The sequence below is a fragment of the Brachycentrus maculatus genome, unplaced genomic scaffold, assembly GCF_059751285.1.
Source record: "Brachycentrus maculatus isolate JH-2025_06_01 unplaced genomic scaffold, ASM5975128v1 h1tg000721l, whole genome shotgun sequence".
Taxonomy (NCBI): domain Eukaryota; kingdom Metazoa; phylum Arthropoda; class Insecta; order Trichoptera; family Brachycentridae; genus Brachycentrus; species Brachycentrus maculatus.
The window spans coordinates 175,852-198,634 of NW_028281452.1; the positions used below are offsets into that span (position 1 = coordinate 175,852).

At 29.3% G+C, this 22,783-nt stretch overlaps 1 protein-coding gene across 1 annotated transcript in view; it reads right to left on the minus strand.

The window, feature by feature from the left end:
* Positions 1 to 22,783, minus strand: part of LOC148300412 (receptor-type tyrosine-protein phosphatase T-like) — a gene marked incomplete at its 3' end in the record, with an annotated part of 214,519 nt that overhangs the window by 162,519 nt on the left and 29,217 nt on the right. Inside the window, exon 2 of the mRNA XM_088274836.1 lies at positions 15,713 to 15,736. Within this exon, the coding sequence (XP_088130962.1) occupies positions 15,713 to 15,736 (24 nt within the window). The remainder of the gene's footprint in view (positions 1 to 15,712; positions 15,737 to 22,783) is intronic.

Genomic DNA, 22,783 nt, shown 5'->3' on the forward strand with positions numbered 1-22,783 from the left:
TATTGAATAAAAATTAGAGTGAAAAATTCAATTATATTTATTGATCCTGAGACCTCCAGAACGGTAGCCGAGCGTGTTGACCATTTCACTACGGAGGCGGACAAAAGTGGTTATTTTTTGATAATCTGCTATAAGAAGGTGAGCGAACTACGAGTATATACTTTCTTTTACCGTATTTCTTTATAATGTTGAACTCTTTTCTCCGGGCTACTTTAATTTGTCCCACTCTGTATACATCCCGTAGGTTTAACAAGGTAGGAGTATGTTTGGCTCATTCCACATTAAGGTTATCAAGGCTACGTCCCCCAATATTATAAGGGCGTCGATTTCAAAGGGAAGTTCACGTGTTAATTATGTAGTGTACACAATATTGGGTAACTAATTCACTGCATAGATTAATATTTTTCAGTTGAGCCTCTAAACCTCTAAGCTGCACGATTTCGAGTGTCAAACTTTCCGTCCCGTGCTGGATTATTTTACATTACAATATTTTTGACAAAAAAAACATATTTTTGCCTATTTTTTGTAGTGAAACTTTCGGATATCCATCATAGATGTTCACAGTACACAATGCACTTTACTTATTATGTTTTTATGGTGTATTTACACAAAAATATTAACATTTACGGACTTGCAGCCTAAAGTATGGCGGCTGTATAGAAGACGCGGCTGTCGTATCTGCGGAGCACGAGCCGACCGGAAGTATTCACGATAAAGTTGACACTAAATTAAAGTAATTTTGATATTTTGTGACAATAAATCAAAGAGAACTAATTCATCCATGCCTCGAACCAAATTTTAGTGCAAAAAATTATCCATAGGTGTTGATATAAGTACGTAAAGTTGAAAAACGACTATGCATGCGATCCGCAGTCAACGGTACTTCTATAAAAAACGACAATAGATGCGATCCGCAGCTTACGGGTTAAGGTATAAATTACATATGAGTTATTGAGTACGTATTTAGTATTACCTTGATAACCAATTTAATGATTGATTTTAGAACTATTTAACTCTTTTTTTTATTCAAAATATTTTGTGTGTGTCAAAATCAATGTCCACAGATCTGAGTTAATCCATTTAATCCACATATTATTAATATTGATAATTTAAGATAGATGAAGAAAAATATGGAGTTTTTCTGTTTTATTGTTGTGTTATTCAACTCGTGTAAAGATGTTTTATTTTTAAACTATTTTACTCTTATTAAACTGGTGTTTCCGCCTCCATAGTGTAATGGTCAGCATGCTCGCCTACCGTTCTGGAGGTCCCGGGTTCGATTCCCAGGTGAGTTTAATAAATATAAGTGATTTTTTCACTCTATTATTTATTCAATATTACACTGGACTGGTACCTGAAGTGGTGGGCTGATCACCTTTCCTTCATGTGTAATCGATCGAGATAACACTGCGTTTATATGAAGCAGTGCCCTATCACCCTTTACATGCACATATCGCTCACTCCTTTCAAAAACGTTATAAATCAAAAATCGACAATTTTCGGTTGTGCATGTTTTCAAAATGCCCAGAAAATGTACTATATCCCAGCAAAAGAGGCATATTTTTAAATAGATTTATATTATCCACTGACACTTCGTGATGGAATTGCATTTTTAATTTATTATTAGATTAAAACCAATATTTTTAGCTTTTCCACTTTTTTATTTGACTGGACCAGTCTGATGATGTCGGTAACGACGAAACTCGGTCGCTGGTCAAATAAAAAAGTGGAAAAGTTAAAAATATTGGTTTTAATCTAATAAGCATATTTTTAACTTAATATTTGCCCGCTACAGAGCAGAAAGTGTTGTTTTTGCATTTTAAAGAAAAGGTATTGTATAATTATTTTTTTAAATTTACTAAATATTTATCAAATGGAGAAAAATCTTCAGGTTGTACCTAAAAGAACTGTTGCACAGTAAAAAGTTCAGTAAGTGGCTTGATATTTATTTTTAATAAATTGTATTTTATTTTTAAACTTTAAAAACGTTCTCCTGAAAAATCAAGTTTTTTGATTTATGACGTTCTTGAAAGGAGTGAGCGACATTTAGTACGCAGTTATATTCTTTCATACGTCGCTTTCAGACTTTACAACACTTGCTGTAAGTTGTAGAGACAATGTATTGAATTGGCGCAGATTATAACCACCGAGCGTCCTTAACGAACTAGGTTACCATTCCAGCTCTTGGGCGCCACCCAAATAAGGAAAATCTTTTACGATACGTGTGTTTTTTGTTCGCATTTTCCCTAGCAGAGATTAACTGTAACCGGCGGGCGGTCTGGGCAAACTATGGTGCGTTATCGAGCGGTCAAAAGTAACGGAAATTTAACGAGGCGTCATCGGTTCGGGTAATAAAGTACAGTGGCCTAGTGTGGATTCTTGTGAACTACTTTAATTGTTTACGGAAGGATGAACTTAACAAATATTTACTGCTTCCTGAACATTTTTCAGTGAAAACGCATAAATGTTCTACATTCTCTTTCATTATCTCTACGTCATTAAACTTGCTGAAAGTACTTGATCAGATTAATGGTTTAATGGATTTTAGATTAAAATGGTTTTAAAAAAAAAATATATGTGTGTGTATATATTATATACATATATATATATATATATATATATATATATATATATATATATATATATATATATATATATATATATATATATATATATATATATATATATATATATATATATATATATATATATATATATATATATATATATATATACAGTATCTACTCAATGAATTAGGGCCACCCATTATTTTTTTGAATACTCTGAAATCTTTTGGATTATTATATTTATTTTACATAAATACTTTAAGTTTTCTATTGACATCTAATATCATGTATATTACCTTCAATAATATGTAAAATATACCTGGATTATTTAAGCCTTTACAAAATTTAAAACCCTTTTTCTGAGAAAGGTCCCTAATTAGCACAGGTAGACAGATAGTTGAAAGTTCAAAAATTAGTCCTATCTTATTTATTAGTGAAGTTTCTTGAGTTCTGGTTATTGTTTTGTTCAGAGAGGTTATATAGTTATCGTGTCTTGTGAAAAAAACTTAATTTTTAATTTTAGTTCATAAAGTATAATTTTTTTTGTAAACACAAGTGTTTTTTTTGAAAAAGACAAAATGGGAAAAAGTAAAGACATTTCTGAGGAAAAAAAGTCTAGTGTTATAGTGCTACTGAAATTAGGAATACTATCTAATAGAGAAATTTCAAAAAAAGAAAACGTTTCTCATCAAACAGTGGACAGAATTTCAAAATCAATAAAAAATCAGTCACCCGCCTCCAGCAATCGGCGAAAGAACTGTCGTAGGATTAGAAAATCAACACCGAGGACTGATCGAAAAATCGTTCAAAGTGCGTTAAAAAACCGTAGTGCATCAGTTAAAACATTAAAAATAAAATTGGAAGAAGAGGGTATAAATATATCGGTATCAACACTGAGGCGACGTCTTTACGAAGTAAATCTGAAATGCAGGCGCCCTGTAAAAGTACCAAAATTGACACCACGAATGAAAGCGGATAGATTAAAATGGGCCAGGCTACATCGAAATTACTCGGTAGATGATTGGAAAAAGGTATTTATTTAAATTGAATTTTCAACATATCATTTTAGTAAATAAACTTATATATTTGAATTAAACTTAAATTTTCATTATTTTTCAGGTCATCTTTAGTGATGAGTGCCGGTTAGAAGCCGTGACAGAGAGCCGTCGATTCGTCAGGAGAGCACCAATGGAACGTTACAATGAGGCCTGTGTGGTAAAAGTTATCAAACACCCCCCTGCAACAATGATATGGTCATGTATTATTAACAATTTACCTGGGCCGTTGTTTTTCGTGGAAGGAACAATGAACCAAAATTCCTATAAGCAGGTCCTCGAACGAATTTTATTGCCCTTCTACCATACACTCGACCCAACAGAAGGTCCATACACCTTCATGCAGGATGGGGCACCTTGCCACCGGGCTAAATCAATAATAAAAATTTTGTCTAACAAAAATCTGCCTTTGCTCCCCTGGCCTGGAAATTCTCCGGACCTTAATCCTATAGAAAACGTATGGAGCATGTTAAAAAATAAGGTTTACTCATTTCCAAATCCGACAGTAGACTGTCAAAAAAAAAATATTCAAAAAAATTGGTCAGAAGACGAAGAAATAAAAAACATAATAAAACAGTGCATTTTAAGTATGCCAAAAAGAATTGAGGCAGTTATTTCTGCCAAAGGTGGAAATACTAAATACTAACTATATTTATATGAAAATATATGCATAATTTAAGCGTAATAAAGTGTTCATGTGTAAATAAAATTCAATGTTGTTTTATTTAAGGTTTTCTCTGAGTTATTCCTGTTTGAATTGAGAAATTGCGTGAAATTCGGCGTGGCCCTAATTCATTGAGTAGATACTGTATATATATATATATATATATATATATATATATATATATATATATATATATATATATATATATATATAAATATATATGTATATATATATATATATATATATGTATATATATATATATATATATATATAAATATATATATATATATATATATATATATATATATATATATATATAATATATATATATATATATATATATATATATATATATATATATATATATATATATATATATATATATATATATATAAATATATATGTATATATATATATATATATATATGTATATATATATATATATATATATATATATATATATATATATATATAAAAATATATATATATATATATATATATATATATATATATATATATATATATATATATATATATATATATATATATATATATTATATATATATATATATATATATATATATATATATATATGTATATGTATATATATGTATATATATATATATATATATATATATATATATATATATATATATATATATATATATATATATATATATATATATATATATATATATATATATATATATGTATATGTATATATATGTATATATATATATATATATATATATATATATATATATATATATATATATATATATATATATATATATATGTATATATATATGTATATATATATGTATATATATATATATATATATATATATATATATATATATATATATATATATATATATATATATATATAAATATATATGTATATATATATATATATATATATATATATATATATATATATATGTATATATATATATATATATATATATATATATATATATATATATATGTATATATATATATATATATATATATATATGTATATATATATATATATATATATTTATATATATATATATATATATATATATATATATATATATATATATATATATATATATATATATATATATATATAAATATATATGTATATATATATATATATATATATATATATATATATATATATATATATATATATATATATATAAATATATATATATATATATATATATATATATATATATATATATATATATATATATATATATATATATATATATAAATATATAAATTAATGATAATTGTTTAATCAGTCACCAGTTATGACGTTTTTCCTAGTACAACTCAGATGGCAGTTACCCCCCTTTCCTTTCAGGGCTGAAGTATTATTGCGTTAGTCCAGAGTTTTCAATTTTCTCTTAAAAGATCTCTTTTTTAAGGCGTTCCCTTGTGAGTTAACATGTTAAAGGGTTGCCAAGTTTTATAAAGTTACTTTTTGTTCAATTGATCGTTTGGAAAGCTCTCCATGGAAATAATAATACAAAAATGATCTTTTAGGGAAAGCTGATAATAACTGTTAGTGCGAGGTAAACTATCGAAAATCTAAAACCTCAAAAGATCACGAATATGGTATATTTTAAAAACTTAATAAAGATGAAAAAAAATATGGATGTCTGTTTAAGTGATCATTTTATACATCGCTCACTTCTTTCAACAACGTCACATATAAAAAAATCGTCAATTTTCAGTTGTGCATATTTTCTAAATGCCCAAAAATGTACAATATCCCAGCAAAAGTGTCATATTTTTAACTAAATATTTACCCGCTACAGGGTAGAAAGTATTGTTTTTAAATTTTGAAGAAAAAGTATTGTTTAATAATTTTTTTAAATATGCTATGTATTTTTCAAATAGTGGAGAAACATTTAGGTTTTACCTCAAAAGATCTGTTGCACAGTAAAAAGTTCAATAAGTGGCTTGATACTTATTTTTAATGCATTTCATTATATTCTTAAAGTTTAAATCAATCTAATGAATAACCAAGTTTTTTTTTATATTTGACGTTGTTGAAAGGAGTGAGCGACATGTTTAAAAAAACTTGTTAAATTCAACCACAGATGGTGCCGAGAACGCACATCAAAGAAGGTGTCATTCGAAAGATAAATTACATCTTTCGAATTAAAAACAGTGTGGTTGTCAATCATGGGTAAAATGGTGAATGTTACGCGTGGATAAAGTGATAACTTAAATCAGCCGATGATGGGTCGTAAGCTCTCTAAGTACCCAGACTAATTGTATTATAATTCTTCATTTATGTTGAGATATTAATTCTAAATAGAATGGTGAATGGTGTAACTACCCATGATTGATAACCGCACTCTGCATATTTCGAAAGTTGTATTTATCGTTCAAATGACACCTTTTTTCTTAGGTACTTTTTTCAAACCGGTTTCGGCAAGAACCTTGTCACCATCAAGGATGGACATGGTATGTACTGGACAGTGCATGCCCTTCCCTGATGATGACAAGGTTCATTTTGTAACCGGTAGGAGAGAATCACAAAAAAAAGAAGTTTTATAAAATCTGTAAAAAAATTATATGTTCACAAATTATCTGTAAAAATATCAAGAGATCAGAAAATTTGTTGTGCACAGCGTTTGTTAATATAAGATTACAGATACAGGCGTCGCTGTATCAGTTTAATAGGATTCTGAAAAGGATCAGATGAAGAATACGTCATATTGAATATTTTTCAATATCGATAAACCCACAATACCCTGAATATTTTCCACCCCTTAGAATTATCATTGAATACAAGTAAATAAAAATCACCGCTGTGAAAAAGAATTCGAACTTTAAATATATGATATCAGTTACGGAAATCTTCAAAGAAAATACGAAAATGTAGCCGGGGTAGCTTATTGGTTTTTTCTCAAAGAATTTTCTATAAAACCTACCCCCAAGTTGCCGCTGTAAGTACATTTGGGAAGGCATTCGGGTCTTAATTTAAAAAAAAAATTACAATGTATGAAAGCTTATAGAAAAGTCAGCTTTTTATTTTGTACCCACTTTAGAGATATTATATTTCACAAGTATATATTTATTAATATAAATTTTGCCAGGGAAATTGAATCTCGAAAATAATTTTAATTATAATATACGGTAAATTTAAATTAATTTTTAATTTGACGAGATTGTAAAGTCAGCTTTTTATATTTTGGCCTCCTGGAAGCGAAATTAAATTCAAAGGTCTGTGCTAGATTATATATTTTTTGCTTTTATGTTATCATCTAAGCAGTATCAAAATAGATACATATATATCCACGACATTTTTGAGTGTGTCCAAATCCTTGTTCACAAATCTGGGTTTATCCACTTATTATTATATATGGTACGTTATTTTATGCCACTGAAATTTCTTGGAATTGAAATAACTGGTCAAATTATAAGCTACATAAAAATTTTAAATCGTGTTTTCAGGCGTCTACCTGTATGCGAAATAATCCACTTAGGATGTTGCATACATCTAAATAAAATAAAATGCTTTCTCAATCTAACATAGATGGCTGTTGTGATGTACCGTGTCATGAGATAGATCATATTTCTAGTAGTTCCAAAAATTTTATTAGTGTGGTTTTCAATCATGGGTAGAATGGTGAATATTACACGTGTGTTAAGTGATCACTTAACCAGCCAAACCAACCATTCATAAGAACTGTAAATACCCATAAATACGTTTTCTTCTTCATCTATATTAAGAATTTAAAAAAATATATATTAATTTATTGATTCGGCATAAATTTGTGGAAAAACATGTTCATTTTTATTATTTTTTTAAATTTAATAAAACTCAGTAAGTTGTATTATACAAGTGTTTCATTTTTATAAAAAAAACTTTAAAAAAAAGTAGTCGTTCTAGAAACTAGTCGCGTTTACATTAATAGACTCAAAAGTGGTCTTAAACAAGCGTTTCATTTACAACAAAAATAACAAAAATGAAAATGGTATTTTCTGGCGTTTCTCATGTGTGTGATAATCTAGGATTCGGACCTCACATACTAATACAAGAGTTTCTGCTTGATAAAAAGCTTCTTTACATGTCACCAATAGATGTCTCTAGTGAAGTTCTATGTAGTGATTCAAGAACAAGGTTTCTAAATTGGTTCATATATATATATATATATAACATCCAAGAATTTGATTTGACGGTCATCAGCCCTGTAAATGCCCAGACTTCCATGTTATTCTTCATTTTTGCTGAGATGTCAAAAAATAATAAGTGTTTTATTTTTACATTTTAATTAATGGTCACTTCACTAACCAAACAAGACCACTTCTATAGTTCTCCAATCAATCGATCTATTTCGCGGTCGACCTATCTTATAATTGGGTTCAGGTGAGACGCAAAGAAGTTGTCTATGTTGCAAATTAAGCCAAGTGTCTTTGAAACTGATCAAAGGCCCCTTCGTGAAAAGTTCGCACCGAAACGATTCCTTAATAATGAGCAATTTGTTCCCGTGTTCCCGTTATATCGGGAATCTGGGATTTTCAAAAGAAATTCACTCCAGGCTGGATGCCAATTAGAAATATAATTTAGAGAGAAGGCGCTTTAAGCGAATAAAAATTGTGCCTAATGCCAATTTGTACGGGATATTAAAATCGTAAAATTTTTGAGAGGTTTTCCCGTGGGTTTATAATTTTATAGAGATATATCTGATGTATATTAAAAGCAGTCCCACCGTATGCCTAGATCTGATACAGAAGCATCTAGGGTTCCTGACAGATCTGCTCTTGCCAAGCAATTTTTTAAAACTAAGTTGCGAAATTTTTTGAAAATGTAAAACAATATAAAATTATATCCCGATTTTACTGTGAATTAACGTTTAAAAGCCCCGTAAATGCCCAGACTTCCATATTCTTCTTCAACTTTGATGAGATAATCAAAAAATAATATAAAAGCTTTCAATTTACCTGTATAAATAATATCTCAACACAGATGAAGAAGTCATTTGACTTCTTCTTCTTCTTTTTATAAATCTTCAGGATCTGTCTGTGCCGCCGCCTGTCGCTCTTGGGATGTCGAGTGCCAGCTATCTGTCCACCTTTTTGGAGGTCTGCCTGAAGGTCTACGTCCTTCAGGGTTTCCTTGAAGGGCGATACGTGGAAGTCTGTCTTCTGACAATCTGTTTACATGCTCATTCCAGCATCGTATTCGTTGTCTTCCCCACCTCACGACATCTTCCGTCTTACACATATCGCTCACTCCTTTCAAGAACGTCATAAATCAAAAATCGTCAATTTTGAGTTGTGCATGTTTTCGTAATGCCCAGAAAATGTACTATATCCCAGCAAAAGAGGCATATTTTTAACTTAATATTTACCCGCTACAGGGCAGAAAGTGTTATTTTTGCATTTTGAAGAAAAGGTATTGTTTAATTATTTTTTTAAATATACTAAATATTTTTCAAATGGAGAAAAAATATTCAGGTTTTACCTAAAAAGATCTGTTGCACAGTAAAAAGTTAAATAAGTGGCTTGATATTTATTTTTGAAACATTGTATTTTATGTTTGAACTTTAAAAACGTTCTCCTGAAAAATCAAGTTTTTTGATTTATGACGTTCTTGAAAGGAGTGAGCGATATATGCTCCGGATATTAGTGTTTCTTACGCGATCTCGCAACGTGTTTCTGGTTATAGATCGGAGAGTTTTCATCTCAGAGATTCGATGTAGAGATTTTTTTCTAGAAGTAACTGCTCTTGCCTCAATTCCATACGTGGCTATTGGTCGAACACGTTTGTATATGTTCATTTTACTTTCATTCTCATGTATTTGTTCCTCCACGCTAAATTTCTTAGGCATCCAGATAAAGCTGCATATCTGCTGTATTTACTACTACTACTACTAAATACCCTCACACCATTTCTGAAGGGGTAGGCAGAGATGACAGAACGCCTCACTCATCTATACATCTTGTCATACATCCCCTCTGACTTAGTAGACTTTTTGACAAGAAGTCTGTTTGAGGTAAGAATATGAAAGTCTGGGCATTTAAAAGACCTTACGACTTGACACTGGCTGGTTCAAATAATAAATCTACTTTTAATTTATTTTCGACCCAACAAACCTACCTTATACGTCTAATGACACACTTATTTAGGTCGTTATTATTTTTATCTGTTTTTACAAAGTATGAACAAAAAATCAATTTTCATATCATTTTTTTGACATCTTATCAAAGATGAAGAAGAATATGGAAGTCTGGGCATTTGTGGGGCTGACGGCCGTCATAGGCTGGTTAAAATGATCACTTTAAACACGTGTAACATTCACCAATTATTGACAACCACACTACTCAAATTCTTGGAAGCTCTATATATATGAACCAATTTCGAAACATTATTCTTATATCACTAGAACTTCACTAGAGACATCTATTGGTGAGATGAAAATAAGCTTTTTATTTAGCAGAAACTCTTTTATTAGTATGTGAGGGCCGATCCTGGATTCTAATCATTTATTAAATGCGTAGTCTTCCATATTCTTCATCATCTTTGATGAGATGTCAAAAAATAATATGAAAATAACACCTGTAATTGGAGATAATCCAGATTTTGTGAACAAGTATTTGGATGCACTCTAAATGTTGTAAAAAAACTATTTTCCAATTTTTACAATATTACCTCTCGATAACTTTTATTAATTGCTTCACTTGTTTCTAATTTTTATATTACCATACAACAAAGTAAACAATGCTGTTAACATACAAAATGGCATATAAAAAGATTTCTTTTGCAGGGATTTTTGGGAGCTGTTGTAAACCATTTTGTATGTGTTTGGAATTAATTGTATAAAATATCGAATTACAATTTCAGATCGTGTTCCCACTATTCCCAAACAAGTTTTCTGATTATAAAATTATTCCCACCCCGAATTTACATCTTGTTTTACTTATCTATGTAAATCAGTTACAGAAATTTTAACATCAAATCGGGATTTACCTCGCAGATCCTTTGTTCCTTTGATTTAAATGCAAATAAAGGATGAAGAGGATAAAACTCTACCAACTTTGAAATGAGATCGCCCACAATAAAGATTTATACCCGATAGAGATACAGGAATGCCCCGGGATACGTCACGCCGTAGGTGGCTCTATGCCGTAAGTCGGAACGGCGAATGTCGAATTACTAACGTCTAATAAAATATAATTGTAAAATAGTTTTTACTACAATTTTTCTCTTTCTTTTTTTGTATGTATAAAACGTTAAAATAGATAAAAAAAAAACAAAAAAAAAACGTATTTAAAAAGAACTCTACCGACAAGACACAAAATGTTACTTGGGTCTCTGCAAAAAATATTTTAAATATGTTTTTTTTTAAATGTATTAATATTTTTGGTTTTGAATATTGAAGTTTGGTTTTTCAACTGGAAACATAGTTTTTACAGACTGTCAATTTGACAGTTGACAGTTGATTTGTTGTCAGTACGTTTCGCCATTTTAGCATGAATAGACTGAATGTCCATTATGCGCGTCATAAAATCGGTGAATGGGCCGAAAACAACATTCAGCTTGATCCTTTTTTTCAACGCGAAATTTCAAAATTTTGTTCACCGATGAGGCACATTTTTGGTTAAATGGCTATGTTAATAAGTAGAATTTCATAATTTAGAGTGTAGAAAACCCAGAAACCTTTATTAAAACGCCTTTAAATACATAAAATGTCATTTGGCCATATTTTTGCAGGTGGAATCATTGGCCCATATTTTTTTAAACGATGCCGACCAAAATGTTACCTTCAATGGAGAGCGCTACAGAACTACGATAACTGACTTCTTTGTACCTCAGTTGAATGACATTGATGTGACAGAGCTGTGGTTTTAACAAGATGGCGCAACATGCCACACGGCGGGTTTCACCATGAATTTATTGCGGGATTTTTTTTATTTGTACACCTCTATAAAAAATCAATTTTTTGTTTTGATTCGGCATTAATTTTGTGGAAAAGCATGTTAATTATTAAAAATTAAATTCTTATATTAGGCAATTAATTGGGTTTTATTTCACACGACTAGTTTAAAAAAATACAGGCGTTTTCATGGATAGGTGATCACAAAAAATAACGAGCTAAAATCATTCAGCTATTTTGTATTCTATTTTTTTCTTTATTTTAAATTCTTTTCCTTTACATGACATAAATTCAAATGAAAAAAAAAATGAATAAAATATAAATATAAATAGAAAAAAAGATCCCACAAAAGCATGGCCTGTGTGTGGGTATACAATATAATTTAGGTCATAGTAAAGGGTATAAGGGTATAGGTATAAGTAGAACTAGAATATAATACAAAAAAACACTTGGCTATCAGAAAACAAAAAATATTATATATTTTTTTAAGTAAAATAAAAAACTTAAAAACATGAAAATATGAAAAAGTAAAAGTAAAAAGTTAGCAAGCATGTACTTTAAGTAAAAGGAGCTTAAATCTGTCTCTTCAATGAAAAATCTAAGCAAAATTTTAAATCTACACAAGCTTAGGTAATTAACATCTAACAAATAGTATTTGTGGAATAAATTGAACAGTTTTGGAGCTATGAGCATAGCTTAGTTACAGTATTGGTAGCGGTAATAACGAGAGGTGGCAGGGTTATGGTGTGAGACATTGTTTAATGGGAACAAAGACAACAATGGTGAAGAATTTTATAAAAGCATATTATTATTTAGTGTTTTATCAGTATTTGAATTTTTATATTTTTATAAATTTTCTAAATTGTTGATGACATGGTTGATTGACTTTTATATGATGTACATCATACAAACGCAGTGTTATCTTGATCGCTAACTTGTGAAGGAAAGGTGAATAGCCCTCCCCTTCAGGTACCATTCCAGGGTAATATTGAATAAATATTATAGTGAAAAAAATGCACGAATCACGTCATGTAAACAAGCCACAAAATTAACTGCATTTTATCAATTGAAAACCTTAATTTTTACTTTGTGTATTAATTTTTAAATCAAACACAGATTTTTTGAGTTTACTAAGTTGTATTTTATTAACAAACACACATAAAAATTTTATATTGAGTCAATTGTTTCGCCTAGTTATGGCATTTTTAAACGAATGCATGACATTTGTTTGAAAATGCCATACCTAGGCGAAACATTGTCACAATATTATTTTTTTATGTTTTTTGTTAAAAAAATACAACTTAGTTGACTCCAAAAATCTGTGTTTGATTTAAAAATTAATACGTTAATTAAAATGGAGTTCTACAAATAAAACGCCAAATCAATAAATAAGAATGAATTTTTGCACTGGTTTATTGTTTTTTTTTAAGCCCTAACATGTTAGTGTAACGTGATTTTTACCGAGTTTTCGTAAGCCAAGGTTTCGTAAGTGGAGGGATTTCTGTTCTAAAGTAAAATACCTTTGAATGGTAGACATGTTTGGGTGTACGAATAAATTGCTTCAACGTCTATTGTACATTAAAATGTATTTACATGCTCCGGAACGTGTACAGTGTATGTACATTGTACATGTACATACACCCCTATGGCCAGTAGTTATGCAAATATTAAAAATGAGAGATTTTAATGATAGAATATATTTTTATGTAAAACACATATGGAAATTCAAGTAAAAAGTGATGGATATTTTTTTTAAATTTAAGTGTTAAGGGAGAAGATTAAGAAATTTCTGGGAAATAATAAAATATATGAGGATAATAATGTAATTGGGCGGTATTCATGGCTCATACTTACAATAAGTTTTCATTTTAGTGAAATTAAGAAAATATGTATATGAACATCTATGTGAAAAAATATATATGTGAATAAAAAAATAAATGGTAGTTTGTTGGAAATTTGTTTATTTATATATGAATAAATATATGTATATATATATATATATATATATATATATATATATATATATATATATATATATATATATATATATATATATATATATATATATATATATATATACATATAAATTTGTAATAGTTTAACATAAAATAAATAAAATAGAAAGCACACATTTCGAAAATATTAAATTTCACAAAATTTGCTTAGCAATAATCAATGAAACAACGAAGCAACGAAAATATTAAAAAAAAATATCAAGAAGCGCCCTGTCTGTCTTAATGTTAAGATTGAATGCGTTACTGTAACGTTGAACAAATGGCGCTGCCATCGCGGTCGAAACAGCCGTTTAAAAAAAAGCACATTCATAAACGTGCATTTTTTATTAACAGCTTTTGCTACTTTTATGGCAGCGCCATCTGTTTAACGTAATAGTAACACGCGATTCTATGTGTTATTTAAGCCAAACACCATCTGACACTTTTTTTACCATTTTAAATGTTTTCTGTTCCATTGTACATAGTTTCATACATTTTAACTGCTTTACAAGTATTGTGAAAATAAACTAATCAGAAATGCGTATTTTTTTATTTCTATTTACTCTGACAGAGCCACAGCAACGCATGACTGAAAAAAACTAGTAAATAAATAAAAAAAATGAATCGTAATATTTTTTCTTGAATCTACGTGAGCGATTAAGGATAATATGGAAAAGACGATGCGAGTATGGAAAACTCCTTCAAGATAATCACTGTTCTGTATTATACAGTTTTTTCCAATCCAACTTTATTCGTAAGCCGAGTCAGGATTTTAAATATATTTGAGAGTATTAAATTAAATTCGCGTTACTAAAATTTTATTCCCAAAGTAAATTTTGAGGGATTTACATTTGAGAGCAACGTGAATAGATAATGTTGTTTTGTTCATTTAAAAAAAAATAAACACATGTAATAAACCACTTAATGAGTTTTATTTTATTAAACACGACTAGTTTCGAAAACTACAAATGATATCATTAACAAAATACATTTGAGAACATCTGTAGTTCTCAAAACTAGCTGTGTTTAGATTAATAAACTCAAATATACGTTTATTGAATTAGATTTTTTTCATTTTATTTTCAGGGCTGCCACCTATCTGTTGTTTGTTAACCTTTATTTAAATACGTGAGCTTAAATACGCCCTGTAAATATATATCCCGTACTCAATCACTTCTTTTTTCTGTTGCGACATCAATACCAACCCCGCGAGGAATTGTTTCAATACTCCATTATACTTGTACAAATATTTCAAAATCGAAAACAAAATATACGTTTATTAAAATACATATAATAAAAGCTCTATATTCAAAAAGCATAAAATTATTTTTGCAATCTTACCTTATTTCTAGAAAGCGAAAAACATAGATTAGATTATTAAATACATAATAAATACTATTTTAATTCACACGTAAGTACTTTTAAAGGTTGCAAGTTCGACTAAATTATTTTAAGCAAAGTTTTCTACCATTTACTAAACTAGTTATAAGATGCCATCTATACTACGCTAAGCAAACTATTTGCTTGTATTACTGTAACTTACTCTCTGCCTTGAATTTAACCCGGTCTGAAAAACACAAAAAACAGGTTAGTACAAAATAAAACGACATCACATTTTCATAAACAGGACGAACACATATAAAGAGATAGACAAATATTAAAGGGCTGTTGTTTTATTTTATTTTTGTGTTATTTGATGAATTAAACAACATATTTTGAACAAAAATATATTACTCGTAATCTTCGTAGGCAAAAAATACCTCATATTTTGGATGAAATTATGTATATCACACTAGCATATCACAGTTCGCTGACTCCGACTGTTATAACAAATACAAGTCTGAATGTCATTTTAGAAAGCCGTCATTAAACAAGTATATCACAGTTGGCTACCTACGACTGTTATAACAAATACAAGTCTGAACGTCCTTCGAGAAACCGTCATCAAATTAGTATATCACAGTTGGTTAACTCCGACTATTATTACAAATACAAATCAGAACGTCATTCGAGAAAACCGTCATCAAACTAGTACATCACAGTTGGTTCTCCGTAGCTAGATTTCAGAGTCAAATGGACGTTAGGTTATTCAAAGACTGTTACAAATACGAGTCTTAATGTCATTTGAGAAATCCGTCATCAAACTAGTATACCACAGGTGGCCAACTCTGACTGTTATAAGAAATACAAGTCTGAATATCTATGTATTAATTTTAAATCAAACACAGATTTTTTGAGTCTACTAAGTTGTATTTTATTAACAAAAACACATAAAAAATTATATTGTGACTGCCCTAACAAGGCGAAACAATTGTCACAATATAATTTTTTATGTGTTTTTGTTAATAAAATACAACTAAGTAGACTCGAAAAACCTGTGTTTGATTTAAAATTAATACATAAATTAAAATGGAGTTCTACAAATTAAACGCCAAATCAATAAATAGTCTGAATATCATTCGAGAAAACCTTCTTCAAACTAGTATATCGCAGATAGTTAACTCTAACTGTTATAACAAATATAAGTCTGAATGTCATTTAAATAAACCGTCATCAAACTAGTATATCACAGTTGGCTAACTCGATTATATCTCTGTTATAACAAATAACACAGTGGAACATCCGAACAAGATTTCGAAGAAAAATGTAGGAAAATATTTAAAAACAACGAAAAAACATTTATTGTTGCATAAAATTATCACATATTAAGTAATTTTGTTTGAAATTATTAAATTTTAATAAAGTATACAATATTGTATCTGTATTGCTACTCAAGTACAGTAATATTAGGTTGAAATGTAAAAAAAGTTGCAAACATGTACAAATACTAAAAAAGAAAACCTTCATTTAATACTTTATTAGCATTAGAGGGAATGAACAAAAAAAACAGAAAAGTAACAGCGTATTAACCCATTTCGAAGGTCATATGGTTTAACGAATCCAAACATCTCAAAGGCAAAACTCTTTATATGATATTTCCACATATCGCTCACTCTTTTCAACAAAGTCATGTATCAAAAAACTTGATTTTTCAGGAGATCGTTTTTGTTTAAGGATAAGAGAGAGAATTAAGTTTGAGAATATAATGAAATGTATTAAAAATAAATATCAAGCCACTTATAGAACTTTTTACTGTGCAACAGATTTTTTTAAGTAAAACTTGAATGTTTTTATCCATTTGAAAAATATTTAGTTTATTTAAAAAAAGACTTTAACAAAACCTTTTCTTCAAAATGCAAAAAAAAAAATACTTTCTGCCCTGTAGCGGGTAAATATTGAGTTAAAAATATGCCGCTTTTGCTGGGATATAGTACATTTTCAGGGCATTCCAAAAACATGCACAACTGAAAAATTAACGATTTTTGATAAATGACGTTGTTGAAAGGAGTCAGCGATATATGTTCATATTTAATGTTCGATTTTATATGATTAAATGCTGACATCGTTAGTTTAATCCAATTTCAGAAAAATATAACCGTAGCTCTCCAATTCTTAATACACCAAACCAGACCAGTTTTCTTTTCTTTGCATTTTTTCTTCAAGTGTGTGATTTTGGAGTGATTTCACCCTTTTCTCAGCGTTTTCACTTTTCTCAAGGGGAATAGACAGGAGGAAGACAATGCGCCCTCATTTTTCAATGACTCTCAAACATACCCGTAAATAAAATGACACAAAATATATACTGGCTTTTGACATTGCTAGATATAAGTATAGAAAAGAAATTCAATGCTATAAAAGGTTTTACGTAGTAAGGTCCAAAAGTTTCAGGTCTGGAAGAGCTCGATTATTTTTTATAAAACTTTTTTATATACACTAACAAACTTAAATATCACGTCACTTCTTCGCAGAGAGAATAGAACGCCACACTACTCTGTGGAAACATTCTTCGCCTCTTCCACGTTAATACATCTACTCATACATACTCGCCGAATATTACGACTTTTTGTCCGCCTCCGTAGTGTAATGGTCAGCACGCTCGGCTACCGTTCTGGAGGTCCCGGGTTCAATTCCCAAGGAGGGTAAAATAAATATAAGTGATTTTTTCACTGTAATATTTATTAAATATTACCATGGACTGGTACCTGAAGCGGAGGGCTGATCACCTTTCCTTCATGTGTAAAACGATCAAGATAACACTGCATATATATGACACAGTGCCCTATGCACCATTCGGGTGCGGATAAGGGTTTTATTATTATTATTATTAACCTGACCGCTTTCAAGTATTTGACATACCTGGTCGTGCCAAGTTTTTTTGGTATTGATGTTGGTTCAATGATTTAACTAATTAATTGATTTGAGATTTTCATATCATTATCGAACTGCGATTATAAAATAAATTTACGAGTTGCCATTTCAGCGGGCCAATAGAGGTTCAATTGAATTAATTCCAATATACACAGAGACCAAGTGAGCGTGAATTTCTGTAGCCTGAATTTCCCAATACGACACGTGGAATTTCATTACGTTTAATGGAAAACCACACCAGAAAAGCCTCTAAATTTGAGGTTAGGCACAGAAATTCAGTTAAACATTGCAATAAAATTTCAAATATAAAAATTCTTAAAAACAATAAATACATCGATGCTTAAAACTTTTTTGAAAAACTCTTTTAAACGTTTTTATGTATAAACAGAGGTAAATTTTAATTTATTGATGTGTATAAGATTTTATGTTATAGTAATTTTACTGGATTTATGGCAGGAATATAACATATCGCTCACTCCTTTCAAGAAAGTCATAAATAAAAATTGACAATTTTCAGTTGTGCATGTTTTCGGAATGCCCAGAAAATGTACTATATCCAAGGCATATTTTTAACTTAATATTTACCCGCTATAAGGCAGAAAATGTTGTTTTTGCATTTTGAATACAAGGTATTGTTTAATTTTAAAAAAATATATATTTTTCAAATGGAGAAAAAACCTTCAGGTCTTACCTAAAAATATCTGTTGCGTAGTAAAAAGCTCAATAAGTGGCTTGATATTTATTTTTAAAACATTGTGTTATATTTTTAAACTTTAAAAACTTCTCCTGAGAAATCATGTTTTTGATTTATGACGTTCTTGAAAGGAGTGAGCGATATAAAAAATAAAGCCAGTCAAACGTGTTCAATTTATGAATGGAATTAATATTAGTACTAGAACCACAAATAAAACGTCAACTAGAGGTGGAAACCATAATTTGGTTTGTTATTTTATGATAGAAGAAAGTGACCAAGTGCATTTTTTTACACACACTTGATTATTGACTATTTGATATCTTACTTCATATTGTCCAGAAAAATCCCAAAGCATTTACTAGCTTATTATTGTCTTGAAAAAAATCCCAATGGATTTTAAACTTGGATGTATAATATATTGACTTGTCAAAAATGACTAACTGCATTGATGTTTACTTTTTTGCCAAGTAAAGTGACTTAAATGGGCCTCTGAACATTTTACTTGTTGTAAGTTGGTCACTCTCTCCTGTACGACTACGATATGTTTGTGTTTTTATTACGTATGCAAATACATAATTTTCTTATTTTTATGCTTAAACGACACGTTACGTAAATAAAAATATTTTTGTATGGTGGGTTCGAAACTCGAAAACTCGGAAACTTTGATTTAGAGTTCGCAATAGCAACCACAGGACCAAAATTTGATTTTTCGTCACTTTGGAACTAAAAAAAATAAAAATAAATGAAAAATTTAAAATAAGGTTTTTAGGCATTTTTTAGTTTGTAAAAATAATCCAGGGTTCAGATATTGCACATATCCAAAAGAGATTTCTGGTAAATAAAAACTTGATTACTTAAATACAGATGGCTCTTTTAAGCGCATATATACTCGTACAGCGTCATGAGATAAATGATATTTAATATGTAGGAGTTCCAAAAATTTGAGTGGTTTGACAACACAATAGTGAATGTTGATCGTTCGTAGAGTGATCAATTAACCAGCCTATGACAGGTCATAAGCCCTGTGAATTCCCAGACATCCATATTCTTTTCCATGTAAGTTGAGATGTCAAAAATGTATAGTAATATTCCTTCACCGAGTTTTCCCGTGCAGAGGACACATTTATTTGCATTTATTTATGAAACAGGGGTTATTAATTGCCCAAGAAGTTATTTATAAAAGCGAGAAATTTTCCTAACAAAAGAACTTCTTAACCATAAATTTTCCTTCAAAAAAAGTAATGTGTCAAGATTTTGAAACGCCTTGCTACAGCGACCTTTTCTTATATCAAGCATTTTCAGTCATTTTCAGCGAATTCAGTTTTTCAGTCTTCAGATATTGTGCTTTGGAGCGCTGAAAATGGTATATTCAATAAGATCGCGTACCAATTTGTATTCAATTTTAGTCTCGCCCTTCAATTTGAAAAGACGTAATCCTTTGGAAAATGCTGTATGGGATTCGAATAAGAAGTGAATCGATGGAATTATGCATGGGAAATTATACGCTGGAATGTGTATGGAGTTCAAATTTTCTTTCGTTTACTCGTAAACCAATGAATACTATTATGGTAAACTATTTTGTATTCCGTCTTATCTTATCCTTAAAATACGTGTATTTTTTCGTATGTGGATAGATCTGAAATAGATCATATTTTAAATTTTTTGTAATAAAAAGAGAAATATTTGTGTTTTTATTATTCACACGAATATTTCAATTTCATACTATTTCTGTGAGCCTAAGCGGATCATTATTAGAAATAGGTATCAAATTGTGGAAGAGTGGGCTCACACCGAGAAACTCTGACTTAAGAGTCTGCGACACTAACCACGGGACCACAACCCGACACCAATACAGATATCATTCGGCCACGACGTATATGATTGAAAAAACTTTTTTTTTTCATTATAATTTTACAAATAAGTATTGTAAAATGTGCCTTCGACACGGGAAACTCAGTGAGGACACATTATTGTTATTTGTTTTTTTTTTGTAATTACGTACATGATTAAATTAAAAACTTTAAAAAATATATTTATATCTTAACATAGATAAAGAAGAATTTACAGGTATTACGACCTCATATATATGCTGGTTTAAAAGATTACATTATCCGCGAATAACATTGACCATTTAATTCATAATTGACAACCACACTACTCAAATTTCTTTACATATTTTTTTTTGATATCTTAAAATAGATTAAAAAGAATATGGAAGCCTGGGCATTTACAGGGCTTACGACCGTCATTAAATTTTAATTGTAAAATGGAAAGTCACAAAGTTAGTGCTTTAAATATAACTTATAATAAAATTCATTTAATTTTAATGAATTATAATGTCATCCTGTTATGGCTACTTATAATATTTTATTTACAAAATTATTTTTATAAATCTGTATTTCTAAACTAAGAGCTATTTTTACATTGCAACATGTCGACATAGATGAATAAGGATATAAAATTGTGGGTATTTACAGGGCTAACGACCTGTCATAGGCTAGTTAAGTAATCAGTTTAAACATATCGCTCACTCCTTTCATGAACGTCATAAATCAAAAAACTTCATTTCTCAGGAGAACGTTTTTAAAGTTTTAAAATATAATACAATGTATAAAAATAAATATCAAGCTACTTTCTGAACTACTTACTGTGCAACAGATTTTTTTAGGTAAAACCTGAAGGTTTTTTCTCCATTTGAAAAATATTTAGTATATTTAAAAAATTAATTAAACAATACCTTTTCTTCAAAACGCAAAGATAACTTTTCTGCCCTGTAGGGGGTAAATATTAAGTTTTAAATATGCCTTTTTTGCTAGGATATAGTACATTCTCTGGGCATTCCGGAAACATGCACAACTGAAAATTGTCGATTTTTGATTTATGACGTTCTTGAAAGGAGTGAGCGATATGTGACATTGACCAATTCTACTCATGATTGACAACCACACTACTTCAATTTTTTAAACATTTAGTATTTGGACAATCTTAAAATGTACTCAAATTTAGGCTGTATTTATCTTTCAATTGTCACCTTCGTTCATGTCTGAGTTCTCGGGAGCATCTTGAGTTTAATTGAATAACTTTTTATTATTTATTTTTATTTAGCAGAGATATTTATGAAACGTATGTAAGATAATAATAATAATTTTTCGCAGTTTGCTAATCACCATACATCTGAAGACCATAATTTTAATTAATCAAATGTATAGAAATTTTACATGTAAATAAAAGAAGTCTTTGTTTAGAGAATCGAGAAAAATTAAAAAAAATATTTAAAGCAATCGATAAAGACTTACCCATCACAAATAACCAACTAAGTTTAACTTCGAGTCCACTTTAAAAAATATTATCCGTTGTGATTCATTTATCTTCTATTTCTCTTTCAAAATTTTATTTTTATAAAAATCGCTCACTCCTTTCAAGAACGTCATAAATCAAAAATCGTCAATATTCAGTTGTGCATGTTGTCGGAATGCACAGAAAATGTATTATATCCCAGCAAAAGCGGCATATTTCATCTTAATATTTACCCGCTACAGGGCAGAAAGTGTTATTTTTGCATGTTGAAAAAAAAGGTATTGTTTAATAATTTTTTAAAGATACTAAATATTTTTCAAACGGAGAAAAAACCTTCAGGTTTTACCTTTGAAGATCTGTTGCACAGTAAAAAGT